The sequence below is a fragment of the Rhynchophorus ferrugineus genome, unplaced genomic scaffold (assembly GCF_030347505.1).
Source record: "Rhynchophorus ferrugineus isolate W39M unplaced genomic scaffold, kcgeb_rfMv2 rfM3, whole genome shotgun sequence".
Lineage (NCBI taxonomy): Eukaryota > Metazoa > Arthropoda > Insecta > Coleoptera > Curculionidae > Rhynchophorus > Rhynchophorus ferrugineus.
Window position 1 is genome coordinate 64,068,447 of NW_027472582.1, and position 27,664 is coordinate 64,096,110.

General features: G+C 30.5%; 2 protein-coding genes and 1 long non-coding RNA gene across 7 annotated transcripts in view; 1 reads left to right on the top strand and 2 right to left on the bottom strand.

The window, feature by feature from the left end:
* The window catches only part of LOC143192955 (putative multidrug resistance-associated protein lethal(2)03659), a 34,006-nt gene extending 24,204 nt beyond the window's left edge, over positions 1-9,802 (bottom strand). For 2 of the 5 annotated variants that reach the window (XM_076398818.1, XM_076398819.1), the window contains exons 1-2: positions 9,639-9,802; positions 4,714-4,817 (exon numbers count right to left, since the gene is read on the bottom strand). The gene's annotated coding sequence lies outside the window, so the exon portion shown is untranslated. The remainder of the gene's footprint in view (positions 1-4,713; positions 4,818-9,638) is intronic. The other 3 variants (XM_076398824.1, XM_076398825.1, XM_076398823.1) reach the window with 3 other exon arrangements.
* Positions 9,803-9,882: 80 nt separating this feature from the next.
* Positions 9,883-11,196, top strand: LOC143192961 (uncharacterized). Its single transcript, XR_013004912.1, has 2 exons — positions 9,883-10,008; positions 10,067-11,196. It is a non-coding gene; the product is annotated as an uncharacterized LOC143192961 (long non-coding RNA).
* Positions 11,156-26,273, bottom strand: LOC143192956 (putative multidrug resistance-associated protein lethal(2)03659). Its single transcript, XM_076398826.1, has 13 exons — positions 26,089-26,273; positions 25,726-25,962; positions 25,512-25,672; positions 25,043-25,309; positions 23,397-23,553; positions 19,723-20,872; positions 19,500-19,666; positions 16,231-16,666; positions 15,724-15,874; positions 15,437-15,667; positions 14,028-14,539; positions 11,331-11,771; positions 11,156-11,278 (listed from the first exon to the last, which is right to left on the bottom strand). Exons 1-13 carry the CDS (start codon positions 26,175-26,177, stop codon positions 11,243-11,245), a joined length of 4,035 nt encoding a protein of 1,344 aa, XP_076254941.1. The 5' UTR covers positions 26,178-26,273; the 3' UTR covers positions 11,156-11,242.
* Between the last annotated feature and the right edge of the window lie 1,391 nt (positions 26,274-27,664).

Consider the following 27,664-nt stretch of genomic DNA (forward strand, 5'->3'; position numbering starts at 1 on the left):
ATTATAAGAGGTTATCATGCCTGTTTTATTATATTGTTAATAATTGATGTTTAAGCTTTCTTTTTAACTCCTCGATTTTACCACCATAAGAGCACAGCATTTTGATATATATCGTACATTTTAATTCTTGTTGCTAAGTATTGCTTTTTGGTATGTTTTCTCTATTCTCTCCATTTAATTATTCGTTCAAAAATTTGCACACTAACATTGTAGTAATAATTATATCTTATCTCAATACATTTTTGTGTTGAACAAGTGAGTAAAATATTAACAAAAACTTTCATCTCTGCTGCTTCTTTCAGTATGAGGGAACAAAAAGATAGAAACGTTAATACATCTTATTTAAATTGATAGCACTAAAGAAATATGAAATAGGGAAAAGAGCTATAGACAATTTTGATTATATTTGCCACGAGATATGTTGTGTATTCAATTAGATTGCAGCCATTTATTTACATATTCATATTTCATTACTTTTTATTTATATACATAATACATATATACATACTTTTGATATTGTATAATATTTGTATTTATATGGAATTTTATATTCGAATTAATAAATGATTTTAAAAAATTACATTTTGGTTTTATTTAAAATTTAATTGGTTAGTAAAATGTGACGTCAGAGGTTAGTCACTCTCCTAATAAAATGTTTTCCTTACAGGTTCCTGTAATAGTAATTTAAACAAACCAATGAAATTCTACGAAATAAAAGTTAACACTCTATGTATTGCTCTATAAACTTTCAGAAGTTTATTCTACAAGCAATAGTTAGATGCCGAACCTAAACAAGATAAAACTAATATAATTTTGTGACATATAAACAAAATTAAATTACGAAGAAAACAAATCTAATTTGTTGGTCATACGGACTTCAAATTTATCAGTTGCTTGTAGTTAAAATAATATGGTAAATAGATAAATAGGTTTAGGTAGGTATTAAACTAAATTGTGTGTATATAGTAGAATATAAAATACATGTAGTAGATAGGTTGAATAAGGCTTTTGTTTATTTTTATTTAGTTACTACAACGATTATTATATATATATATATATATATATATATATATATATATATATATATATATATTAGTTTAAAACTTTTTTTTGTGTTAAAACCGTTAATTATTTTTTACTTTTTAGCGAGCTCCTTATTTATTTCTTAAAGTTTGAGATGTTCACTTCTTCGTTAACAATATTTTATTCTTCTCTTTTTAGTGTTTAGATATTTACTCAATAAATTACGCAGCTATTTTATTAACTATAACAATGCATAGCCCAAGTAAAAGTGCAGTCCGTATAAGGAAAAATAGGAATAGAGAAATAATGATTGAATATATGGAACGCTTCAGGCTATGTGTTTTGGCAAGTATTCCAACCACAGTTCAGACTTTAATGTTCTAACTATTACACCATAGAAACAGTTACCTACAATGTTTCTACGATTTCTCATTATGGATAGTGCTTAAAAAGCCAACCGAATGGCATTTACACTGAAGTCATCACTAAGCCCTAAACCATTTTTTCATATTCTAAGAGATTTATGGAAGACTATTCATTCAAATATCACAGTTAACCATACATTACTAATTTTGGAAATTGTAAGTTGATATCAGTAATATAATTAATTAAATAATTGACTATTAAAAAATTATTTATTTAATAAAAAAATAATAATTAAGTAATTAACTTGCATAGATATAAATTATTTTCACATTATTGATAATTGAAGATACTAACAAAAACGTACATAACTAGATATAAATTACCTTACTTATATAACTAGATAACTAACTATGAAAACTCATATAAGATAGACAAAATGTAATTATTTTTTTATTATGACCCTCAAAACGTATAATTCTTTCAATATTTTTCAAAAGTTTGCTGGAGAAATGTTGGTGTTTACTTTACTTAAGTGTGATTACAATGTAAAACGTTCTCTGTTTAAATAGGATCATTTCGAATTAACAAATTAAAAGTAAACACTTGAAGTATATGTAAATAAGTAGGAATTATAAATTACGTACTGTTGTGCAATATACTTAATTACTATTGTCATGCGTCAATTAGATTACTGAAAATTGCGTTTTTCTACTATATATAAAATTAATACTATGATGAAATTCTATTCGAAATGAAATTTTAAAAATATTTCAGTAAGAAAAACGAGGTAACAAATATAGGAATATATGAACAAAGACATACTCATTAGACATATATGAAAACAGTATTGCAGTTATTTTTACACTCGGTTAATTCAAAAGCTTCCAATACCAATATTTAATCGACTTCAAAAAAGGAGGAGGTTCTATGTTCGGCTGTATATATATATATATATATATATATTTTTTAGTCATTTATGGACCTATTTTTCAAAATTCCTTTTTTATTCGAAAGAGTGCACTTCCGAGGTGGTCCCATTCGAACCAAGTCAGCATCTGATGGGGCGAAGGGGGGAAATCGAGGGAAAACCTTAAATTTCAAAGACATGTACAACATTTTCACATATTTTTTTATCTAAAATAATTATATATTTGTGTATATGTGCTAATAACTGATGTGACGAAAAATCGGAAGTAGTTTACTGCAAAAGCTATTCAATTTGCTATTTGAGCACTAACCATATAAAATGAGAAGGCATAGAAATTTTACAGGAAACTGTTTCTATGATGTAACGGTTAGAATATTAAGTTCACACGCTAAGGTCGCCGGTTCGATTCCCAACGGATGCAGCAACTTTTCTTGTTCTTACAAATAAAAATTTAACAAAATATCTGCGTAAACTGAATAAATATCTAACACTAAAAAAATTTCAGAAAACAAATAAAGAAATCACTGAAAATTAAAAATTAATCATACTTAGATTATTAACACGATTAAAAAAACGTTTTAAAATAAAATATGTACATAATGACCATTCTAATAACTAAGTAAAAATAAACAAAAAACTTATTTTTTGACGGCGGTTCAATTTTCTGGTTAATTATATTTTATAGTTTATTGCTTTGTATTTACACTAATCTGCAGGTATAATTCTTGATATAATTCATTATCATATAACTCACTCAAAGTATAGAGACAAAATGACACATAAAATTACAATACAGTACATCCTATGTACAAGCAGCTATTCAAAGACCAAAATACGATCACCGTCTAACGAAATGCTTGGGATTTCTACTATATATCTCATGTTTAATAGCCTCATCTCTAATAACCTTTGTAACATATTGTTGCTTATTTTGCATTTACTTGCATCAACAAGGTTCCACAATATTAAAGAATCTGCACAATTAAAACAACCATTATAGATTAATAAATGAAAGCTTTAATTATGTAGTTTTTTACAATCTGGCCTAATTAGTGTAATTAATGTATCATATTGTAATTAAAACTGTATTGATATATAGATAAAATAGAACGAACCACTGAAAACTTATCTCTATTTAATATGTTATTATTTTTTAACCGGCTTCGAAAAAGGAGAAGGTTCTATGTTCGGCTGCGTATTTTTTTAATATATGTTCACCGATTTCTCCGTTAATTGTGGGCCGATTTTCAAAATTCTTTCTTTATTCGAAAAAGTGCACTTTCCAGGTAATCCCATTGGAACCAAGTCAGGATTTGTTGTAGGGAAGAGGGGCAAATTGAGGGAGACGATTAAATTTCAAAGTTACGTAGAAAGTTTTCACATATTTTTATCTAAAATCATCAGATATTTGTGTATAATTTTATTATTGAGCTTATGTGACCGAAAATCGAAAGTCGTTCAGTGCAAAAGCCATTCAGTTTGCATTTTAAGCACCAGCTGTAGCATATAAGACCTCGTAGAAATATTCTAGAAAACTACTTCCATGGGGTAATGGTTAAAGCGTTTAGCTCCCAAGCGGTGGTCGCGGGTTCGAGTCCCGGCGGGGATAATAAGTCCTTGTTGTTGTTTAGTTAGAACATTTTTGTCAAATCACCTAGGATAGGTAGCAAACCCCGGGGACTGAAGCGTTCCTTATTTTCGATCATTGTTTCTTTATTTCTTTTTTTTTCTCACACGGGCTGCACCTTTACTTGACCTACCGATTATAATATTAAACAAAATAACTGCGTAATATATTGAGTAAATATCTAGCACTAAAAAAAGGAAAATAAAATATTTTAACAAAAAAAATTAACCGACTCCAAAAAATAAATAAGGAACTCACAGAAAATTAAAAAATAATCTAAGTCAGATTTTTAACACAAAAAAATTAAAATAATATATGTACATAATATCGTTATACTAACTAAATAAAAATAAACAAAAACCTTATTTAAACTATCTACTACACCTATTTTTATTCTACTGTATACACACAATTTAGCTTAATACCTACCTCAACCTATTTATCTATTTACAATATTATTTTCCAACCTAATAATGCCCAACCCAATAAATACAAGTATAATAATAATGTGAAATATACAAAAAATTAAATTAAGAACAAAACAAATGTAAATTAAGTTAATTTTGGGTATCTAAAATCTGCATGTTATATTTCTACATAAATTGAGATATATCGTTAATAATGTTAAAATTACCAGCTAGATTTCAAAGGTTATTTACAACTTTTCAAAGATATTCTGATAAGAAGCTGTAACTACAATAAACGGTACAGTATTCACTAATAGTATATTAAAAACAAAATATATATATACAGAACAAACTATATTTACCTGTAGTTTGATCAAATAACGCCAAACGCTAGCATCTGATATATAGTGAGATATCCATGAAGTACTCATTCTCTTCACTAATGTAGTTCTTCATTCTGGAAACCCTGAAATAAAAAGTATTCATTAGAATAATACAATTTTAACTTTAATTCTTATGAAATAATCTAGATTCATATTATTGACTATATCTAAAATAATATAATCAAGTTAGATTAATTAATAATTAGAATTTATTTATAATAATAAAGTATAAAATAAATTTGGTATGCCCTATCAGAAAACACACATCACAAGCTTGCAAAATATTATTGAAATTATAATAAGCCTCGATTATAATGCCTGTACTAAGATAATAATGAAGTAGCTACTAATTTCGTCGGTAATAAATATTTTTTTTGTCTTTTTTTATTATTTCTTTTTATCAAAGTATTAGTATATACAGTTTACCAAACAGTATCAGCGTATATTTAATATATATTATATTCAAAATATTATGCATTATACATATGCAAACATATCTCTTCAACAAGACACAGACAAAAACAAATAAGTTGCTAATTCGAAAAAACTTTATTCTGGGTATGGGGAACCCCAACAATCCAAACGCCGAGGTGACTTGATTATTGACTTGTTACCTAATGGAATTCCTATTAAAGAAGATATCGTTATGTAAAAGTGTTTTTAAACTATGAATTAAATTTCATTTAATAGCGATTGTAAAAATCAAGCGTCTATGACCCAGTAGCACTTTATTTTAGTTATTTGTTACATATATTTTATTTATTTATTATTTTTGTTTCTTGTAAAAAAATCAAAATATCCCAACACTTTAATTTAAGTCTAATTTAATTTTAATTTGGTAAATATTAACTGATATATTTAAACTGAACTCGTTTTTTTTATGAAGTGAATAAAAATAAACGAATAAAAATTTACGTCTGACCTATATTAGAACATGCAATTGTAAATTCATGGGTCATTTGTTTTGCCTCTCCCAAATCAGCAGTTCTAGGACATCGCTTTTTTTATTATTTAATTAATATATATTGTTGCTAGTCGTTTCCGTCTAACCTACAATTTGTCTTCAACTAGGAGGACCCATCGGCCCTAACTCAGTCTCTGGTGAAATAATGTTTATACATGTCACTGCTGAATTTTTTAATATATGCACCTCACTACACAAGATCAGATGGTTTGATTCTTTTGAGTCTGTGTCCTGTTCTGGTGGTATCCAAAAGTTGCAATATTTCAATATTAGTATGAGAATGGAGTCTTTCCTCATGCCCCCTTGCAATTCTCTTGATTTCTTGACTGACTGTGGGTATCTGAAGGTCTCGATGTAGGTAATCAGTTCTATAGTATTTGGGTGCACCCACAATACCTCTCAGGACTTTGTTCTGAAAAATGTGTATTTTATTAATGTTACTCTTTGCAGAACATCCCCATAATTGAACTCCGTATGTCCATATAGGTTTCAATATTTACTTATATAATAGCAATTTATTATGTACTGATAATTGTGATTTTCTTCCAATTAGCCAGTACATTTTCCTATATTTCAATTCCAGTTCTTTTCTTTTCTTCTTTATATGTTCCTTCCAGCGAAGTTTTGCATCGAGATTCATTCCGAGATATTTAGCGTTGTTGCTATATGGAATGATAGTGTTATTTAATGTTATTGGTGCTTGTACGGTCTGTTTATAGGTGAACTGCACATGTACAGATTTACTTTCATTAATTTTTATTTTCCAAGCTTGTGTCCAATTAGACAGGACAACATCGTTGACGTAGCGAAAGTGATTCTATTGTTTCTTTATACAATATTCTAAAAATTTCTAGGAGGATTATAAATGTTATCATTGAAATTGTATATCTGTCTTGTGCTGCTCTCCTACCCATATGCCGTTACTGATTTGTATCGCAATGACTACTTTTTAAAACTGCTATAATGCTTTTAAAGCAATCTGTTGATTGACGACTGTTCTTTCAATATTTAGGTAATGCTGATTAATTTACATGACGGCTTTATTAATTTTGAACACATACATTGTACCTGAACAGTCCTAAGTATTTGGAATTATCTGACTGTGAAATCTCTATATTACAAAGCTTCTCAGCTGAGTACGTTTTCCTTCACACAAATGTAGTCAGCGTGATATTTTCAATTTGTAATGTATCATATTTATAGAATTGGTGAAAAATTAGCCCCAATACACTTCCTTGGGCTACACATATTTTAGCTTCTTTAATAGTAAAGTAAGCATCTTCCCTGTTCAACTTTAAATATTCTGGATGTAACGTAAGATTTTATTAATAGTTTAGTGTGTTGCTTCGGCAACATTTTCTCTAGCTTATGAACAAGGCCGTCATGCCATACCATATCAAAGGCTTGTGATACTTCTAAGAATATAGTTGAACAGACATTTTTACCTTCATGAACAAACTGATTTTATGACAACAAACGTTTATTATCATCATCGTCGTAACCACGGCTTGAGGGGGGGAGGGGGTGTCTACTTCTCAACTAATACGTTGCCGTTGATGCCGCAAGACAATATGAGTTTCCTTTATTTCAGATCACTTTCTGTGATTTCCGGCCATGTCTTTCTCGAAGTTGTTGGATATGTCTTCCATCCATAAGGTGAATTTCGACACAGAAGTCAGTAAAAAATTTGTTTGATTTTCATTCGATAGATATGTCCAAACCATTATAATCTGCAGCTCTGAATTTGTTCTTCGATTTGTGCTCCTTATTGTCATTTTTTAAATGAATAAATGGCCTAATTACAATCACTGCTTACCGCTTTAGATAAAGGAGAACTATTATCAAAGTGTATTCAAAATAAGAATGTTTAGTTGCCTAAAATTGATGGTCATAAGTTTATTAGTGATTAATGGATAACTATGGATGATAAATCTATGACCTGGTTTCATTAGTTTTTCTATTATAATTTTTCGTGAATAACATAACAATTTGTAATAAACGTTTTATATGCATTTGCAGTCTGAAATTTGTCATATAGTCACGTTGTTATAATAATGGCATAAAAACGTGACTATATCATAACAGTGCGATAATAATGATCCTGTATTTATCATTATAAAAAGCAAATCGCCAAGTCGTTCATGTCCATTACATCCTGTCATATTAAACAAATACAATAACAATTATTTTAAATTTTGATCTCATACTATGATATAGTAAATAATGTAAATGTATTTATTGGTACACTAAATAATAATTAATAAAAATTCAATAAATTTTTGTGTTTGATTTTCAAACTTCGAAACGTATTTAAAAAATATATAAACTATGTTACAAACTTGATGTCTTCTTGTTTTTTTTTGTTACAGTTTTAAGTCTCTTTTGTACCAATTAAGGTTTATCCGGGTTCAACACTCTATAAGAAAGCAAGATAATATAATACTCCTAGATATTTCAATTCATGCAATTTCGCACTGGACACTCTTATAATGATATTCATCTTAAGGATCTGACACTAGACTATGTCAAAAATATTAATGAACTATTGCCACAACTAATTTTACAAGTTCGTTTAAACGTAGTGCAAGAAATAATAGCCAAAAAGGCAAAAGGCTGGATTTAACTTTAAATTTAAAGTCAAAAGTTTAAGGAAAGGAAAATTTTAAATAGTAAGAGAAGAATATAGAAACAGACAGTAAAAGATAAGTGATAACATAATAACAACAAACTTCTGGGTTAAGATTTGTAACTAAAATAAGAATCTAAAATATAAGATCTAAAAAAATTATAAATCTAGGAATGAAAATATTATGATCAACATTTGTTAAAAGGTAATCTACAAATAGAAATAGAAGGGATTAAAAAATGGGTATAAACAAACATAACAAATTTGCCAACTCCTGAACTTTGGACTATTGTCTAAAAGAATCTCTTTTTACAGTATTGAATTCAAACACAGATAAATAGGAATACATATTTACACAATAATACATTAATTCACAGTCCTTGATTATATAATAGTTAATATATCAAATCAATAAATTTTGTTTATATATATTGCTAAAATACTCTATAAATATTAGACAAATATATTTATTGTTATACTTTGTCTCCTTTTTCCAAAACCAATACTATTGATATTGGTTAAGCCTGTCGACTGATCAGTGACCAACTTAGAGACCATCCAAGAAGGCATCCAGTGGTACCCAGTCTGGTTACTGGCTCGAGGGCGTGACTTGGCTGGTTATTCCTTGTTGGATAGTACACTGTTATCTAGAGACATTTACTATTCCAAACAAAACATCCATGCCCTATGGTATTTAAACACGCGTCTATTACCGCAGCAGGAATATCGTCCTGTCGCCTTAACCACTACGCTACCAAGCCGGCTCAAATATATTGATGCCCGTGCAAACAAGTGTAAGTGAAAGGCTCGACTAGACTTTTGTGAGCCTTGTTGTTTGGTCTCGCAGTATGTAAATGGTTGCAGTAAATATTGTGATAAGGAATCCAAAGGGCGAATCAAGAGAGTGTATTAATTTCTAGACAAGATAACACGGGAAAAATAACCAAGACCCTTCTTTATTACCAATCGGTATACTCTTCAGAGAAATATCGATAAATTGCAAAAGGTGACATTACGATAACAGAATGAATCAAATTAAGCTGTTGTTAATACCAGAGGTGATTGTGCTTGTAAACCCACAGACAAGCTAAACTACTTGTTTTACAAGGTTATATTATATATTTAAATACTTTAACGGACTAGTAAAAACTACTAAAAGACTCATATATTGTTTTAAAGTTTTATTGTTCATTGTCTAATTACAACAGTACAAAGAACCCAGAAAATATTAGTCTAACTAACTAACTAAATAACGAAAAGGTCACTTATTTACTAGATTAAGGAATAAATTTTCCAAAAACCACATTTACTTACTCAGCTTTGTTTAAATAATTTCAAAACAATCCAAAACAATAGAATTTACAGAATAAAGGTTAGTTTAAAAAACCGCCGAATCTTCATTGCAAAATTTACTTTAACAGATAACCGCACATGTTACGAAAGGAACTGCGATACCTCCACATGATCTGTGGTAACTGGATTCGCTATTTTCAGATTATTTTGTATGTACGATCGTTGCGATGACGTAAATACAGTTGGAACGTTGTTGTACGTCACATTATTAGTTGAACTGCCACACGGAGGAAATGTTTTGCCCGTAATGAGGTTTTTTTTAATCCCATTGGAAAAATCAGTATGTTATTATGTTGACTAGTTCCATTTTCTTTTATAAAAAAATGTTTTGGTGAGGATGCATACAAATTTGTTTTTTTTTTTTGGTTTGCTTCAATTTTCTGTTTTAGTGTACGTTGTTCAGTGCTGATATTGTTGTGATTCAGATACCATTTTTTATTTTTTACGACGAAATCTTGAATAACTTCATGGATCAATTTAATTTCGAGGCCATCGTATAGTTCTTCGTTAGTTACATAACGATGAGTATTGTCTCTGTTTAATTTGGAATTTGATGTGTCCAATTTTTTTTGAAGAATTGGACATCCCCTAAATTATATATAGTTACAGTTACAGACATGGAACAATGGACAGAGAGTCTATTTATTGATTTTGTTGTCTATCTCTTGCATTATTTCTACAGCCTTAAACCATAATAAGTGTATCGCCGGCAAATGTTGAAAGTTCTGTTTCTTTTGTTGTTGGGTTATTATCAGTGTAAATCAGATATAGAAGAGAGTACCCTTCGAAACTATAATCGAAATACGTTTGAACATTGAGAATACCTCTTGATATTCTAGCATTCCCACGATCAGTGCTAACCGATAAAACATAAATAACAATGAAATTATTGAAGGTGTGACTTAAGGTAGTTGACATAATTCTTTCATTCAAAAACAAATCGATATGCGGCATAATATCGACCCGTTAATCTGCTTTTAACTGAGACTGAGCAGCTTGGTACCACTGTTCTTTTAGTTCAGTTGCACTCCAATATCTGTAATTAAACTTTTTTACATAAATTTCTAAGAGAAAATGTTCTAGGAAAATCCTTTAAATCCTTTCGGCATAAGTTTTCCTTAAAACGTAACCCGTTCTCTTTAATATTTGCTGTAATCAACTTTTTTAAAGTTAGAAATGCAACTTTTTTTCAACTTATATGTCAAAAATACTGCTGCATTATCTCACATTAACCTTTTTCTACTACTTTAAGTAGCTATATACCATTTGTCATATTGACTGTGTCGTCGGTAAATGTTGCAAGTTCTATCTCTTTTATTGTTGAATTATTGTCAGTGTAAAGGAGATATAGAAGTAATCCCAAGAAACTACCCTGAAACCGGAACTCAAACCAAAATAAGGTTGAACATTGAGAATACCTGATGATCAATACTGACCAAGGAAAATAACATAGAAAGTAATAAAGAAATTGCAAGAAATAATAAATTAATCATTTATTTAAATAAATTATTTAAGGTATCTTAAAGTAGTTGACTTAATTGTTTTATTATATTAATATCCATCCGCTAATCTGCTTTCTGCGAGTGAGCAGCTTGATAGCACTGTAAAAAAAAGTTTGTTATTTTGTGCTTATGTTATGTTTTCTGCTATTACCTCTTCAGCGATACTTGCTAAATTTTCAGCCATAGCACGGCCAGTTTGCTGCACCAACTCATAAAATACTCCTGCCTCTGTGTTCTGTAAGAGTTCATGTGGATGTCCGAACTCCACCACTCGACCAGCATCCATCACCAACACCTTATCAGAATCCATTATAGTATGAAGTCTGTGAGCGATGGTAAACACGGTACATTCGGAGAATTTTCTTCGAATCGTTGATTGAATCAAAGCATCGGTTTGTGGATCGACGTTCGCAGTTGCCTCATCCAAAACAAGTATTTTATTATTGCGGACTATGGCACGGGCGAGACACACCAACTGTCTTTGACCAACACTGAAATTGGAGCCTCCTTCGGACATTTTACTTTCCAGACCAGAAGGCAAATCGTTCACCACGCTTTTTAGTTCCACTTCCTCCAAGGCATGCCATAACGCCTATAAATGACAAATTAACATAAGATATCTGTTAAATGTATCAGATTTGAACACAACACTACAAAATAAAACATTTTCATTGAATTTAAAAAATGAAATAATTAAAAGCTTAACATACTTAACATAAGCTAAACAAAGTTATTATATAACATGAATATTGCGATAAATATGAGTACTACAGTCAAAGTAAACATATCAATTATATTTGAACTTGGATATTTGTAGGTAGAAAGCTTGTAGATAAAGTAAATAATGATAGATAACAATGAAATAAACGTAGATATCTGATTAAAATATAAGGTTGATGTTATATGAACGTAGTGTTTAAGAACCTTTTTATTTGTTAAATGTATCTAATTTTTGAAGATGCACTAGAATATTTTTGAAATAGAAATGTATATTAGCTTTATTAGCTGTGTCGAAAATTCCTTTCTCAAGTATTGGACAGTGGATTTTATACATTTTGCTCATCTTGAAAATAATTTACGGATGACATACTAAAAGAACAGTTTTGAGTTGGTTGGGCTAAACCATTCATCAAGCCATTTTTAACTTCTTCGAAATCGAGGATCTTTTGAGCCTTTTAGCCCTTCCAATTCCACGTCTTCGCACTTATTCACTGGTCCGGGATTCCCCTTGTCAAAAATCACCTGATTTGAAGCTCTGGAACCATTCCCGACATGTTCGTTCTAACTACTAGTTATTAATTCTACTAATACAGTCGTCACCATATGTCTCTATTTATTTTAAATTACTTTTTCTATTAAATTTATACATAGCTGCAGTATTTTCGCAATTAAAAGCACCTTTAACACTCTCTACAAGAGATGTTTATTCTTATTTGTAAAAATAATGATGAGGAAAGATTGGCAAATGTTTTCCTGTTACTTACCAAACTCTTGTTCGGTTTTTTAAGCCCCTATTTTCCGCTGACGCAATATCTTATAGACGGCGTGTTTCAATTTGCACCTCAAATATTTTGTCTTTCTTTTAATTGTAATTTATTTAACTTACTACCTAATTTACTTTTCAAAATATTCTTATGATTGGAATATGGACATAGACATAGACACACAATAACACTCGAATTGATGATAGAATTTAGTAGAATCTACATAGAATTTCATAAAAGAATCAAATAACCTTCAGGTGTTTCCACCTCAAACAATTCGAACTAATACAATAATTATTTAGCCCTTTAAGCTGAACTATGTTCCTTTTTTGCTGGGTGCAAGATCTGACGAATATATCCTATGTCATTTGAAATATATTCATAAACCAGAAAATTAGATGACACTATAAATATAAAAATGTGATGCTAATGTGAAGAATTGTCCTTCACTCAAAATGAGATTCATAAAAATAAAATGTAATGCACAGCAATAAAGTCCCTTTAAATTTTGTTAAAATACATTTTTATCAACTTTTTTTTTAATGTCTATGATGGTTTATCTCAAGATTTATTATTGGTGGAAGCTTTAATGTTAAACATACAGCTTGGGATTCACGAATAATATCACCTGGAAAAGGAAACGAATTACTGAAAGCCATTAACCTGACAAATTGTAATTATCATTCAGGGCGCGAACCCACTTACTGGCCCATAGACAGTAATAAAATCACAGACCTTGTACAGAAAGCTTGTGCGATCTAACATCTGATCACACTCCAGTATTGTAAAAAAAATATACTGACTGGGACAAATTCAGATTAATACTGCAGGAACAAATAAGTTTAAAAGTAAGACTTAAAAGTATAGATGATCTTGAGCAACAAACCAAAAATAGAATTAAACAAATTCGGTCAGCTGCAAAAGATGCTACCCCAATAACAAGAGAGAAATCAGAATATGAAGTAATTTACCCCCTCTAAATTAGAGAAATGATAAAAGAAAAGCTAGAAGAGTATGGCACAGAACCAGAAATGCTGCAGACGGAACTTAATTGTCGAATTAGTAATCAGACGAATCAAAAGATCAAAGAATATAAACAGAATTGCTTTCAAAAATATGTAAGTGAATTAAGCCCAAAAGCCATATAAAGCCACAGCAATAAGTGCTTAGTTGAAACTAAATCATTTAACAAAGCATTTTTACATTTAAAAATAACTACATAAATGGGTACTAAATCTGGTGAAAATGGTGGAATATGAACGATGTTTCTGAGTACTCAATAAACAATTTAGGCCTCGAAAGAGCTAGCGAAATTAAAGTTTTTCCAAAAATAAAGTTTGAACATAAAAAAATTAAATAGTTACCTCATCGCTGTATTCATCAAATGGATCCAGATTTTTCCTAAGGGTTCCAGAGAACAACACCGGTTCTTGGGGAATAATTGAGATGCTCGATCTCAAACGTTTCAGAGGAACCGACGCACAATCGATATTGTCGATTATAATTTTGCCTTCGTTAACAGCCAGACGGAATAGAGCCATGATAATTGAAGATTTTCCTGCTCCAGTTCTGCCGACAATGCCAACTTTTTCCGAACTTTTTACGTTGAATGTGAGATGTTTCAGGACGTAGGGATCTCCTAATGCGTATCTCAGACTTAAATTGTCGAACTGCACGTCGCCGTTCGTCGGCCAGGATTTTGGCGGTTCCTTGGTGTTGTCGTCTTTTTCGGGTACGACATCCGCGTACTCCTTGATCCTCTCCACGCAGGTCATGGTGTTTTCTAATTCGCTCCATTGTCTCATACCCCATTGGAACATTCCCATTAAGTTCAGTGACTGTGTAATGGCCAAACCAACGTTTCCTCCAAAGCTCTCTATAAAAATCATTATATCTTTCCATTATTATGTGAAAACTAGTGATTGCCTAGTGGTCGAAATTAGACCACATTTTATTAAGTTAATCATGTTTCCCTCATAATAAAGTAAAGAGAATAATTTAAAACTATTTTAAAATTTAACTACTTTTTTGACAATATTTTCATTATAAGATCACAAATATATTTTATATACAATATCATCTAAAGCAATATAAATTTGTATGTTAAAACCTATTAACATATTAAGTTGACGAAAAATGGGCCCTTTTTCATAATTTAGAAAATTATATTAAAAGAAGAGAATTCATAATTTATAATTTACGTAGTTTCATTGATTTTTTAACAATTAATAAATGTTTAAAATATTTCATTGTATTAAAAAATAATTATTAATATACAAGCATCATTTTTAGAAAATATATGAATAAAACAATTTGAAATTAGTTTTTGACTTCAGCATATATATATATATATATATATATTAGAACAATAACAAACAGAATTATGTGCTTGACAAAAGAATAATTTCTTTATCTAAATTTTTACATAAAATTGCGTTGTTTTTACTTATTTATTGGACAGAAAAATCTTGATCACTTTTGCAATTACCTCTAGTTCACTGATATACTATGTAACTATATCAATTACTATCAGTTCAACAACAAATTAATTAAAATTCTTAAAATCCAAAATGGATTGATCAATGAAGCATTTTTTAATTTTTAAAAATTACGCGTCCGTGATTTATGTACAACAGAAACTACAAATAATCTACCGTTAAAAGCTGGCAACGCGTCGACCAGAATCTAACATATTTGTTTATATATTTTATGTCACCGATCTGACAACTATTCCTCGTTGCTTGATTTTGGCTCATTTCGAACTTGTACTTGCCTGTATCAAAGAAGAGGAAACTGAATGTGACTAAAATAATGAACATCACACAGTGCATGTCCAACCAAAACCCAAAACTTCTATTGGCTCCAAGAAACATGAAGTACGCTGAACTGTAAGAATTCTGATATGAATCAAACTCGGTTTTCAATATTCTCTGAGCACCAAAAGCTCTTATTGTCGTTAAACCTTGTAGAGATGCTGTCAGGTGAGAATATACAGGACTTCTTGCTATAAATAATATTCATCTTTATAGCTTGTGTCTGTATTAGAAAAATCATGCTTACTGATGCCTTCCAATCTCTTTATATCCCTGCTAGTAGCTAAGAAAACAACCCTCATGAAATAGAAGATGGTTAGCATTATGACTGTTGGCAACAACATCCATGGGTTTACTGATGCTATTACAACGCTGATTGCAAAAACGGTTAAGGATATCTAAAAAATAATGTTTTTTATATATACCGTATAATAGTTTTTTAATTTTCTTTTTTTTACAACAATACAACCAAGCAATATTTATGAAAATAATTACGAAATAAAGAAAATTGTTTGCTTGTTGAACTTCACGATGAGTAAAAATGGTTTATTTCAACGTATCAGTAATAATTTACAGAATATAGAAATGATTCATAAAAAATAAACACCAAAACAGACTTAAAAATCGGTCAAGAAGAAATTAAGAGTAAAAAAAAACAAAAAATTATACCTCAATCTAATATAAAGTAGTATGTGCGATTATTTCTGGATACCAGTGTGAACTACGTTTTGTGTTATGTACAATAAAATATTACCTGTATAGTATCCAATAATGTCAGAGGCAATATCTCATCAACAAGATTCATATCTTTGGAAAATCTGTTCAGAATCCTTCCAGATGGGTTGGTGTTGAAAAATCTCATCGTAGCATAAACTATCTTGTAAAACATATTATTATGCAACCTCACTGAAGCTTTGTTGCAGAACCGATAGAAAACTAGAGATCTTGTTATTGTCAACGTTATAACAACAATAATCAGTACACCGTATACTATAGGTACCACTGTTCTGTCCATATTATCCAACCAAAATCTTTGGAATGGCGTGTATTCAAATTCGGTCTGGTTAATTGCCTTAAAAGTATTTTGAGTATCATTAACACTAATTATTGATGTGTCGTTTTCTGGAGTAGAAATATTGAAAACTCTTGCTTCTTTTGCTTCCATTTGCCTAAGCTGGTTCATATTTACCCTGAAATACAATAAAATAAGATTCATCAATAACAAAAATATCCCATCAAGTAATAATACTCATATATGTTTCTTTTTTTGTATGAACTAATAATGTATTAATTTTTATTACATACGAAAGTAAATATAGAAGATCTGAATCAATAAATTTACTAGCGTTGCCTTGAATGGAATTTAAACTTTAAGTAACATCAGAAAAAAATAAATTGTGATACCACATGACTGAAGAAAGTATTTTAAAATAAAAAAGTCATTTTATGACTAATTCTGAGGCGTGATGAAAATCTAGTATATGAAAAACAAAATTAACTACTACCTACACTTCAAAGACCAGAGTGTGTTTGTTGACATCAGAACATATTGTTTACTTTTAGGTTCTGTACCAAAATAACTTCGAAATACTTGTCATATTCACCAGATGTCTCTTATTTTATCATTTATTTTGGTTAAAAACGTCTAACCTCTATCTATATAACATTTTTACGAATATATCGATAATTAAATCGAAATTTAGAATGCTTGGATGTATATTCAAATTATTCACTGATACGTATATTCTTCGAAATATGGTAAAAGATTACAAATTACACATGAAATTTTGAATGAAATAAAGATTATTCAAACATTAATGGAAAGATTCTTTAAAATTAAATCCCATATCCAATATTTTCATTTTTATATTTTGCCATAATTAAATACATTTTTTTTCTATAATTATCATAGTTAATCAATATTTATAATTTGTTATTTGTTACTGTTTGATTTGTAACCAATTGAATAGTTATTTGTAGCTGTTATTTTCTAATTTAAACAAAACAGAGCAATTTTATTATTTTTAGTTGAATTATATTGTAATATAATAAAACATATTTTTCCAAATTTCTTGTTATAAAAAACAAATCTTCAAATAATATTTAACAAAAACTATCAACTATGAATTTGATATATCATGCGATATACAGCATAGAGCATTTTTAGTTTAAAGCCAGGACAAAACAATCACAAAAACGTTTGGTTTTTCTCTTTAGTTCAAATAAAAGTTTTGCTAAAAAACGTCAAGTTTTGTAGTCCTACTAAGAGGACTACAAAACAAGACTACAAACAAGTCCTACAAGTTGGGACTTAACCACTTGGGCTTAATAATAAAATTTTTTCGATGAAAGTACTTTTGTTACTTTTGGAAACAATTCTTGATATCCCTTTTTTATTTTAATTGCACTTCAGTATCTGTAATTATACTTCTTTTTCAGAACTCTCTAAGAAAAAATGTTCTAGGAAATTCCTTCAAATCCATTCAGCAGTCTTCTTTAATATTTGCACTAATCAGCTGTTTTAAAGTTATAACTGTTAAATATATGATGTATATCAATACAATATCAAGAGCCAATATAGGAAAGAAGAAGAAGAAAAGTATCGAGTCTGTAAAAAAACAGGGATCTAAATAAAGTATCTCTTTCGTCCCAAAGCCATTGATTCATAACAGGTTATGGGCACAGATTTCCCGGTATAAATGGGAAGAAGCAGTGGCTGAGGCCGGAGAGTGCAGGAGAATGGAGGTTACGTAAAGTTCGAGTTTGGCAAAGTATATATATATAAATATATATACAAGTAGAGAAAGGAAAGTAGTAGAAGGCTGTATGCAACAAGTGTCGGAATTAGGTTATGGAGCACTAGATCACTCAAGGATTAATGAAACACCAGAAAACTAGAATCATGGGATTTTGAGTTATCGGTAGGATAAACAGAAACATTTTGTAATCAATGGAGAAGAGTTTAGTAATGCAGATGTGCGTAATTTACAAGGTTTAGTGAAGCAATAAAAAATTTAGACCCAGAAAAGTACTGAAAACTAGAAACATGGAGTCCAACAGAGTTGTAGGTAGGATAAAACTGTAAAAAGAGACACTGAAACCAATGGAAAAGAGTTTTTAATTTGTTATGATGAAAAAGAGTTTAGTTACAAGAGATATAAATATCAATTCAACACAACTGGTTCTAAAGTGGAAAAAGAATACTTAAAAACTCAAAAAACCATGGACTAATTGTAAGGCGGTAGTGGACTTGAAGAAGCAACTTATGAAGACTGGGGTGGTAACCAATTAGTATGATACATCAGAGATACCAAAAGACCATGGACCAATGTAAGCCGATAATGGTCTTGAAGGTGCACTTTCCGAAGACTGGGATGGTAACCAACTAGAAAAAGTTTTAATAGATTCATATCATTTACATATATATGTTTGGCAGCCCAAAAAAAATTAAATAATTGGTATTAAAAGTGGATAGTATTTTGACGGCTATTTCTATTATTATTCAGTGTTGTTTAACGAGCGAATTACGTCTTAGGAAGAAAATTAATTGTTACATTTGTTTATAACATAATTGAGCAAATTTATTCAATTAAATCATTTATTAAAATTAAATTCCCACTATGTTGAAATAGAATAGTTCTAAGCTCAAACAAATTTGTATGTATAATGTAATAGTTTTGTTCTGGTAATTTAAATGTATTTTTGCATTTTTTGTTTATAATATTAATAGGGTTAAGTTGTTAAGTACATTTAAATTGAGATGGGATGATATCGATACGAAAGCCAGTGTAGGAAAGACGAAGAAGAGTTAGTAGAGGGCGCTGTAATTTGTATCGAGTCTGTATAAAAGACCTTTTCGTTCCAAAGCCATAAGTGGTGTTATTAATTCCATCCCGTATTGAATCATAAGTGATTTATAACAGTAACTTGTATATCAAAAATGCTGCGAAATCTAAAATAATAAACTTCCCCATTGGATATTTTGTAGAGTAGTAAAGTAAATAATGAAAATGTATCACTCACCAAATTGTTAAGAAATAGTCAGTAGCACTACCCAAAGCTTGAGCCGTGACGAACACCAAAAACAGAGTCAAGATTTTACACCAATGTCCCCCAGAGATGAAGTACGACTTGTACACCGCCCAACTTATGTTGCCAGATCCTCGCGACTCCTTTTCCACTTCCGGATCCTATAATCGTAAGCTTAATTAAAAGTAAACCAATTATTCTTCCGAACTGTACTTACCTTCTTAGGCACCACCTCTTTGGTCGAAGCCCGTCGCCGCTTAATCGGTTTCACTTCTTCTTCGTCTTTCTCCGATTCCTTATCGTCCTCGTCCTCATCCATGATATCTTCGAGTTCGCTCAAGAGTTGAGTGAAGGATTTCCCAGAATTTTGGATCTCGTTATATGTACCGGAATGTTCCACGGTTTTGTTTCCCAACAAGTAGATTTTCTCCACGTTCTTCAAGTATTGAAGCTGGTGGGTCACTAGAACCACGCATTTGTTTCTCAGATATCCGTTTATGCAGTCTTCGAATAGTTGTTTTCCTACGTGAGCATCGACAGCGGATAAAGGATCATCTAATAAGTAGATGTCAGCTTTTTTGTACACTGCTCTAGCGAGATTAATGCGAGCTCTCTGTCCTCCACTAAGAGACACACCTCTTTCGCCAACAATTGTTCGATCTCCATAAGGAAATAATGTAAAATCTCTTTCCAGGGCACATACTTTAACAACCTTGTAATATCGATCGAAATCGAAAGGTTGACCAAAGGTTATGTTTTGTCTTACAGTACCGACAAATAACCAGGGTTCTTGGGAAGCATAGGAAATTTTACCAGTTATGTCGGCGCTACCAGAAACTGTTTTAAGTTCTCCCAAAATAGAATGCAGTAAAGTGGTCTTTCCACTTCCCACTGGGCCAATCACAGCTGCCAGTTGACCAGACTCCAAGTCCATATTTATGTTCTCAAGAGAATTATCACTCTGACTCTTGACCCACTTAACAGAAGCATTATTCAAATGTATGCCAACCGGCTTACTATCATCATCGCCATTAATTTTCAAATCTTCATTGGAATCGAACGAATTCAAGAATGTTTTACTCGAATCGAAATCGACCTCGTCATAGAGCAAAAACTCTCGGATCCTCTTGACCGATATGTTTGCTTCCGCAAATTGCGTGACGCCAGCGGGGAAGAACATCGTCACGGACACCTGCAAGATTCCGTAAAATGACGACAATACGTAAACATACTGGGCATCCAATGTGTGACCAGTGAAAAAATACGCTAAAATACAAAAGCATATTCCGGTTCTGTTTAGGAACAAATTGAATGACATCATCAGTGCTCTAATGATGGAAATTTTTCGGATCTCACTAATTTCACGCCTGTAACAATAAAACAGAAACCTTAGAATGTATTTAATTGTTCGCATAACAAAAATATAATCAATGTTTTTTATGTACGAGACATCGAATTATACAGTTAAAAAAAACTGATGATAGGATTTTTGTTGTTATCTTCCGCATTCCTAACGCATATCTCAATACGAGAGTTAAATGATAAGTTTTGACCAAAAATAATTTATATGTATAAGTAATTATTCAGATTAATAAGTACGAACTAGTACTTCCTTCGTCAGATATAGACTTACGTCATATTTTGTCAATAATTAATAAGAATTAATAATGAAGAAGTAACAAGAATTATTGCCCCTTAACCTAATCCTTTCTTTTTAATTGGAATTGCCACTTATACAAGAATCTAGTGGTGCCCCCTACATCCCATTTCTAAATAACTAAGCTTGTAAAACAAATTTAAAAAAAAACTAAAGTGTAGTATGTACCTTATTTATAACCAAAATGAATTTTTTAATCAATATATACATATGTTTTATATAGGTGTTTTATAATATTAGATGCTTTCGTTACTTTCGTTATTACATCTAAATCGATTATTACTACCGAAGCCCAACTGCCGATTTTAATTTAGAAGCTTTAAAAGTGGTAATTTAAACATTAATAACAAATAACGACTTGGGGAAGTAAAAAACATTCGAAGACAATGAGTTACAAGACCTACTATATGAAAACCCAGCTCAATCTCTCAAAGGATTTTCAGGTAGCTTTCACTTGATGAATCAACCGTTTCCAAGCGTTTACATGCGCTGGGAACGATGCACAGGAAGCGAAAATTCTTTGTAGCGTATTGTGACACAGATGTCTACCGAAGTCAACTGGATAAATTGAAAGATATGTTATTGCAAAAAAAAGCCCAGCAATAACGAGTAACAGGCTCAAAGTCGTTTTTTACAAACACATTGTAAGAATTGTGAAAGATACACTGTTGCTGCTCGAATAGAAAGTTCCTCCACACTCATTTGTGTCAAAAATAACGCCTGCTGATTTACCCTTATTCAGGCACACGGTTTTGTAATGCCGAGGAAAAATAAAATGGATCGCTGCCCAACCAGCATCATTCTTTTGACACAACATTGCCATGTTGCCAGAAAAAATGTTGCAAAAATATTTTTAACAAAAAAATTGAACGGACTTCAAAAAATAAATAAGGAACTCACTAAAAATTATAAACTAATCAAACTTAGATTTTTAACACAAATAAAAAAACATTTTAAAATAAAATATGTACATAATAATCGTTATAATAACTAAATAAAAATAAATAAAAGCCTTATTTAACCTGTCTACTACATGTATTTTATATTCTGCTATATACACAGTTTAGCTTAATACCCACCTAAACCTATTTATCTATTTACAATATTATTTTAACTACTACCAACTGTCTTTGAAGTCGGTGCCGAACGACAAATAAGATTTGTTTTGTTCGTAATTTAATTTTAAGAACCCAACCAAACCCAAACAGTTTTATTACTTTAGATTGGTTTTGTTGGTAAGTTAATTTTTTATATATGTCACAAAATTATATTATTATTTTTGTATTGTTTGGGCTCGGAACATAAGGGTAAAGAAACAATGATTGAAAATAATGAGTGCTTCAGACCTCGGAATCCGCTACCTAGCCTAGGTGATTTGATAAATGTTCTAACTAAACTAAAACAAGAACTTATTTTCCGGGAATCGAACCCGCGACCTGCGATTGGACCCGAACACTTTAATAATTACAGCATAGAAACAATTGTCTACAATATTTCTACGAGGTTTTATATGCAATAGTTATTGCTTGAAAAACAAACTGAATAGCTTTTGCACTGAACAACTCGATTCCCCCCCTCCCTCTTCTCCGGGCAGATCCTGACTTGGTTCCGATGGGATCACCTCGGAAGTACACTCTTTCGAATAAAAAATGTGGAAATCGGTCCATAATTAACGGAGAAATCAACAAACATACATAAAAAATATATATACAGCCAAACATAGAACCTCCTCCTTTTTTGAAGTCGGTTAAAAAATAATATATATTGTACCAATTTTTCTCAATAAAGCCTCTTTCAAGTGAAAAACTAATCGGTACCTAATGTATTATATATAACAATGATATAGTCCCAGTAAACATTGTTGAGTTGCAATTTATTATCTTCATTTGTTTGATCTTTCTCTAATTACGATAATTATATAGTTACTATTCAAACTAAACGACGCGGGGATTTAATAGGTTGACTATAAACTGTAAAAAGCTAAATCACTTTTTAAAATCTAGTGTATCTGACTTATATCCGGTATTTATCATAGAGCTCTCGTAAAACATTGATATATTATAAACCGTTACATAATAATATTTATGTTTAGTCATTGGCATAATTTTAAATTCAATTATATCTTTATCATATATAACGGAAAAGTGTGTCCGTTATCATTAATAAAGAATTTCAGCTATTTCGCAGTTACCTGATATTAAGATAGTTTTATTATAACATTTATAGTTACTTACCTTCTACTAATTTCTACTAGTTTTGCGAAAGGAATTTCCCAAGTATACATTTTAATTACTTGTATTCCTGATATGATTTCATTCATCAGTCTAATTCTTTCGTCAGTTTTTATTGCTGTAGCCAATCGGTATATGGATGTTTGTTTGCCGAGCCACACTAGATAAAGATAAACAATATAATAATTGATATTAAAAAAAAAATAACAGATTTTTTATAACAGATTGCACTAGCCATAAGTATGCAATATTATGATTTGATACATATGACATTTTATTCTACTGGTTATAGATTTATAATTTATAGAAAATGTCGAATTCATCAAAAGAAAAAACCGCTGAAATGTATCATCTGCTGGTGGAGATTGGCAACTATAAGAACATGTGAACCATTGTTTTTAAGACAAGAAGCGTCTTGGTAGACCGAAAATGTTCGAAGGTGTGTAATTTATAAAGTCATTGAATGAAGATTTAATATAAACTCGAAAACAATTGGCAAAAAAATTGAATGTGAGCCAAGTCAAAATTCTGAACAAATCCAATCAATGGGAATGATCACGATTATAAAATGGGAAAATGGTTGTCAAATATGGTTATATGGTAAAAAAAAATAGTTATCGCTAGTGAAAACAGCTCAAAACAGAAAGTCCAGATCATCTTGATCACCAGCTTGGTGTCGTATATTATGAACTGTTACTACTGCATACGACAAATCATCAATTTGAACTGTCCATTGATCGAAAAATGTCCACGATATGCTCAATGACATGAAAATGTGATTTTGTAACAAGATAACGCTCGTCTCATACAGCAAAACCAGTCAAGGAAATGTTTAAATTACTTGTATGAGAGCTTTTGTCGTACACTCCGTACTCTCCAGACCTAGCCCCGTCTGACTGCTACCTCTCCGCATATACGGATTCAGCGCTTGTGAAGCAGAACTTCCCCGATTTCTAAGATATTTTAAAATAGAAATTAGTTTAGCTCAAAGGAGAAGCTGTTCTTTTGGAGTGGCATCCAGAAATTTCTTGAGAGATTGAGATAAGATGTATAGATTCAAATGGCCAGTACCTTGAATAAATAAATTTTAACTATTTATTGCAAATTACGGGGTTTCTTTGGCAAAAAAAACGCGAAGGAATTATCGACACACCTGCTATACAGACGAGGTTTGAAAATCCGAAGAAGAGTTCGAATTTGGAGATAAAGCGCTGTAAGCTCAGTATCATTTATCAGCAACGCACGCCAAAGGCACAAATAGTGCAGAAGAAGCGTTACGGTAACGTTATTCAAATTGGGCCGGTAAAAAATGACATTTGACTAACAGGGAAATTTAAATGTAGAACAGTTTTCATTGATAACACTTATGAATCAATTTACTTCCACTTACTTCCCAATTATGTATGTAAAAGATGCTTGAGATGATTAAGACGTGATTATGTTACATATTCTTATCTAATTGATGGGTTTTATATTTTACGCTTATAAGTGTCACCAATTAATGACGAATTCCTAATTTGTGGTAAATTTCTTCTTTTAGGCGGAAACAATAAAATACGTAATGCTATTACGACCGCAGTACCTATACCGTAATATATGTAACCGGAAGTCGTTTTGCAACAACATACGATTTAATGAATCATACTTACTTTGAATGGGTATAAAGCACAACATAAATACTACACCGATAACCCCCGTCAAGCCAACATTGTAATACAGTAAAATCAGGACCACGATGGTTTCGATAGGTGCCAGCCAAAGATTGTGAAATTGGGCAGTTACTGTTTCAAATCTTCCGACATCATTCGATATCAAATTCACCATCTGACCTACAGTAGTATCGGCCAAGGCACTCTTGCTGAGTTTCAAGGATTTTCTGTACACTAACGTTGAAGTAGCCACTCTTATTTTTGCACCTGTAGATAAATACAAGCATATATTTAATCCTCCATCAATTCTCACATTATCTTTCAACAAATTATATACAATAATCTAAGTCTACTTGCACATACTAAAAGTAAATGAGGTCAAATTTAGATAACGTAGGTCATAACTGCAATTATAAAAATAGAGCGGGATATCATACAACAAAAACTAATTTCGTTATGTAACTCTTACCTAAATGAAAAAGACGCAACATATATGAATGTTGACAAACAGCTGCAACTATAGCAAAAATGCCAATACAACCAGCGTAATAATAAGCTTCTTTTTTCTCCATCCCAGAATTGGGTTGGTAATAACGTAGCAATTGGGCAAGAAAGAGAGGCTGTGCCAATCTAAAAATCATCAACTAATCGAATAAAGTCACACCAAAATATAACAATAATACCTAACACATATTTCGATAAAAAGATAACACACTCCCAAAAATGACAGTTCTCGACCAAAAACTTTTCCGAGTGCCATCCATAACGATGGTTTCTTTGGTCTTTTAACCAGTTCCTTATTCCACTCTTTTTCTAACTTGTCGCCAAGAATTGTAGAGTCGTCCGCTTTCATTGATGGATACAAATCATCTTCGAGCAAATCGTTCTTGTATCCTTTGACAAACAATGGCAACATCCATCTAGAATAGTACCATAAGGTTTTATACTAAATTAAATTAACACAATTAACTATAAAATAATCATAAACAGGCTCAAATCGAAATATTTAAACAACTAATCATAAAATATAAACAAATCTGACTTACAGGAAAAACATTTTTGAAACAAAGTTGGCCCGAGTGAAAGGATGTTTCTTCACGGGTTTAACACCCTTGTCTTCCTTTGAACTTTCCATGTTCAAACAGGTATTCGCGTCTACACCTCTTAACGTTCTAACGTTAAAAGTTCACACTACTTCACTCACTGGTATCTCGACGAAAAGTGAATCACTATAGCTAAGATTGTATTTATTAATGAAAATTAAACGGCTTAGCTAAATATGCTGCAAACAACGATAAGATATAATACTACTTGACAATGAATTATAAATCGTGAAAAGGCAATTTTTGTTCCTCAAATGGCAATACTAAGATAAGCAACTTTAATGTCTCAAATATGTTCGTAAAGTGCGAAACAAATATTACGACATTATTCTTTGCGGAACATTATCTGCAAGTAACTGGTAACGTCACCAGTTTGAAACATTAACAATAATGAGCACACATCCACCTAGAAAATTAAATAAATGGATTTTTGGTCAATAAATGTATAATCCTATTACTAATAAACAAAACCACTTCATATATTAAATCGTATTAATTAAAACAAAAGAAATCCCAAGGTACTGAAATTCATACAAATTCATTTATAATAAATCATTTTAATACATTATCTTGGTTACTGGTATACAATTCTGAAATGGTTAAATCACCATCCACATATATACATGATTGCAGCTTTATACTTATAATCTGGTTATGTTATTTATACAACTAATAAAGATAATCAGATAATTTTAAAACGCCAATAAAATTTAAATCTAAATACATCAAAGGATCAGTTTTTAAAAATGTTTGCAATATTATGATTTTGGTACAATTTCGTAAACTTTTTGTTAATATTTTGCATAAAACCTACAAATTATAAAATAACAGATATGTATAAGTACTTTCTTAATATTTAAATAATATAATATGCAAACATTCTTATTTGAATAGGGTGTTATCTATTGTTAATTTTTGCATTGTATTTTAAGTTTGTTAAAATGCTGAATCTATTATAGTCAAGAATTTAAATTTACATATTTAAAAAGCAATCTCCTAGTTTATTTTTATTTACTCGGTAATCGCCCTAAATTAGAAAAGAACTAGTAGCTTTAATTAATACTACATATAAAATCCAGTATTAATCTCGACAATAACATTGCGGTAACTTAAAACCGAATTTCTACTCTCAGAAGCTGCAAAGCTTCTAATAATTTCAAACTCACCAGTTTTGTCTCATTCATAAATGCTTTAATAATCCTATATGGTAGTTTCAATGCATTATAGTTACAGTAGGCATATATATATATATACAGTAGTATATATATATATATATATATATATATATATATATATATATATATATATATATATATATATATATATATATATATATATGCATTTGGTTAATAAAATATAATCGTAAAGTAATGAAGAAAAACTGTTATCAGACATTCCTATAACTCATTACATTTTTGCATACTTGAACTTGATAGTAATACGTTTAATAACAATAAAAAACATTTTATCACTCTTGAATAAACGTAACAAAATTTTGATAAAAACAATCCTATTATCG

What these genes read in the sequence shown, in the direction of transcription:
- LOC143192956 (XM_076398826.1), bottom strand. Translation starts at nt 26,177, where the DNA reads ATGGAAAGTTCAAAGGAAGACAAGGGTGTTAAACCCGTGAAGAAACAT. An exon ending in GTTTCAAAAATGTTTTTCCT is followed by an intron (nt 25,963 to 26,088) that starts GTAAGTCAGATT and finishes GTACTATTCTAG; the next exon opens with ATGGATGTTGCCATTGTTTG. An exon ending in GTGCTTTATACCCATTCAAA is followed by an intron (nt 23,554 to 25,042) that starts GTAAGTATGATT and finishes ATCTTTATCTAG; the next exon opens with TGTGGCTCGGCAAACAAACA.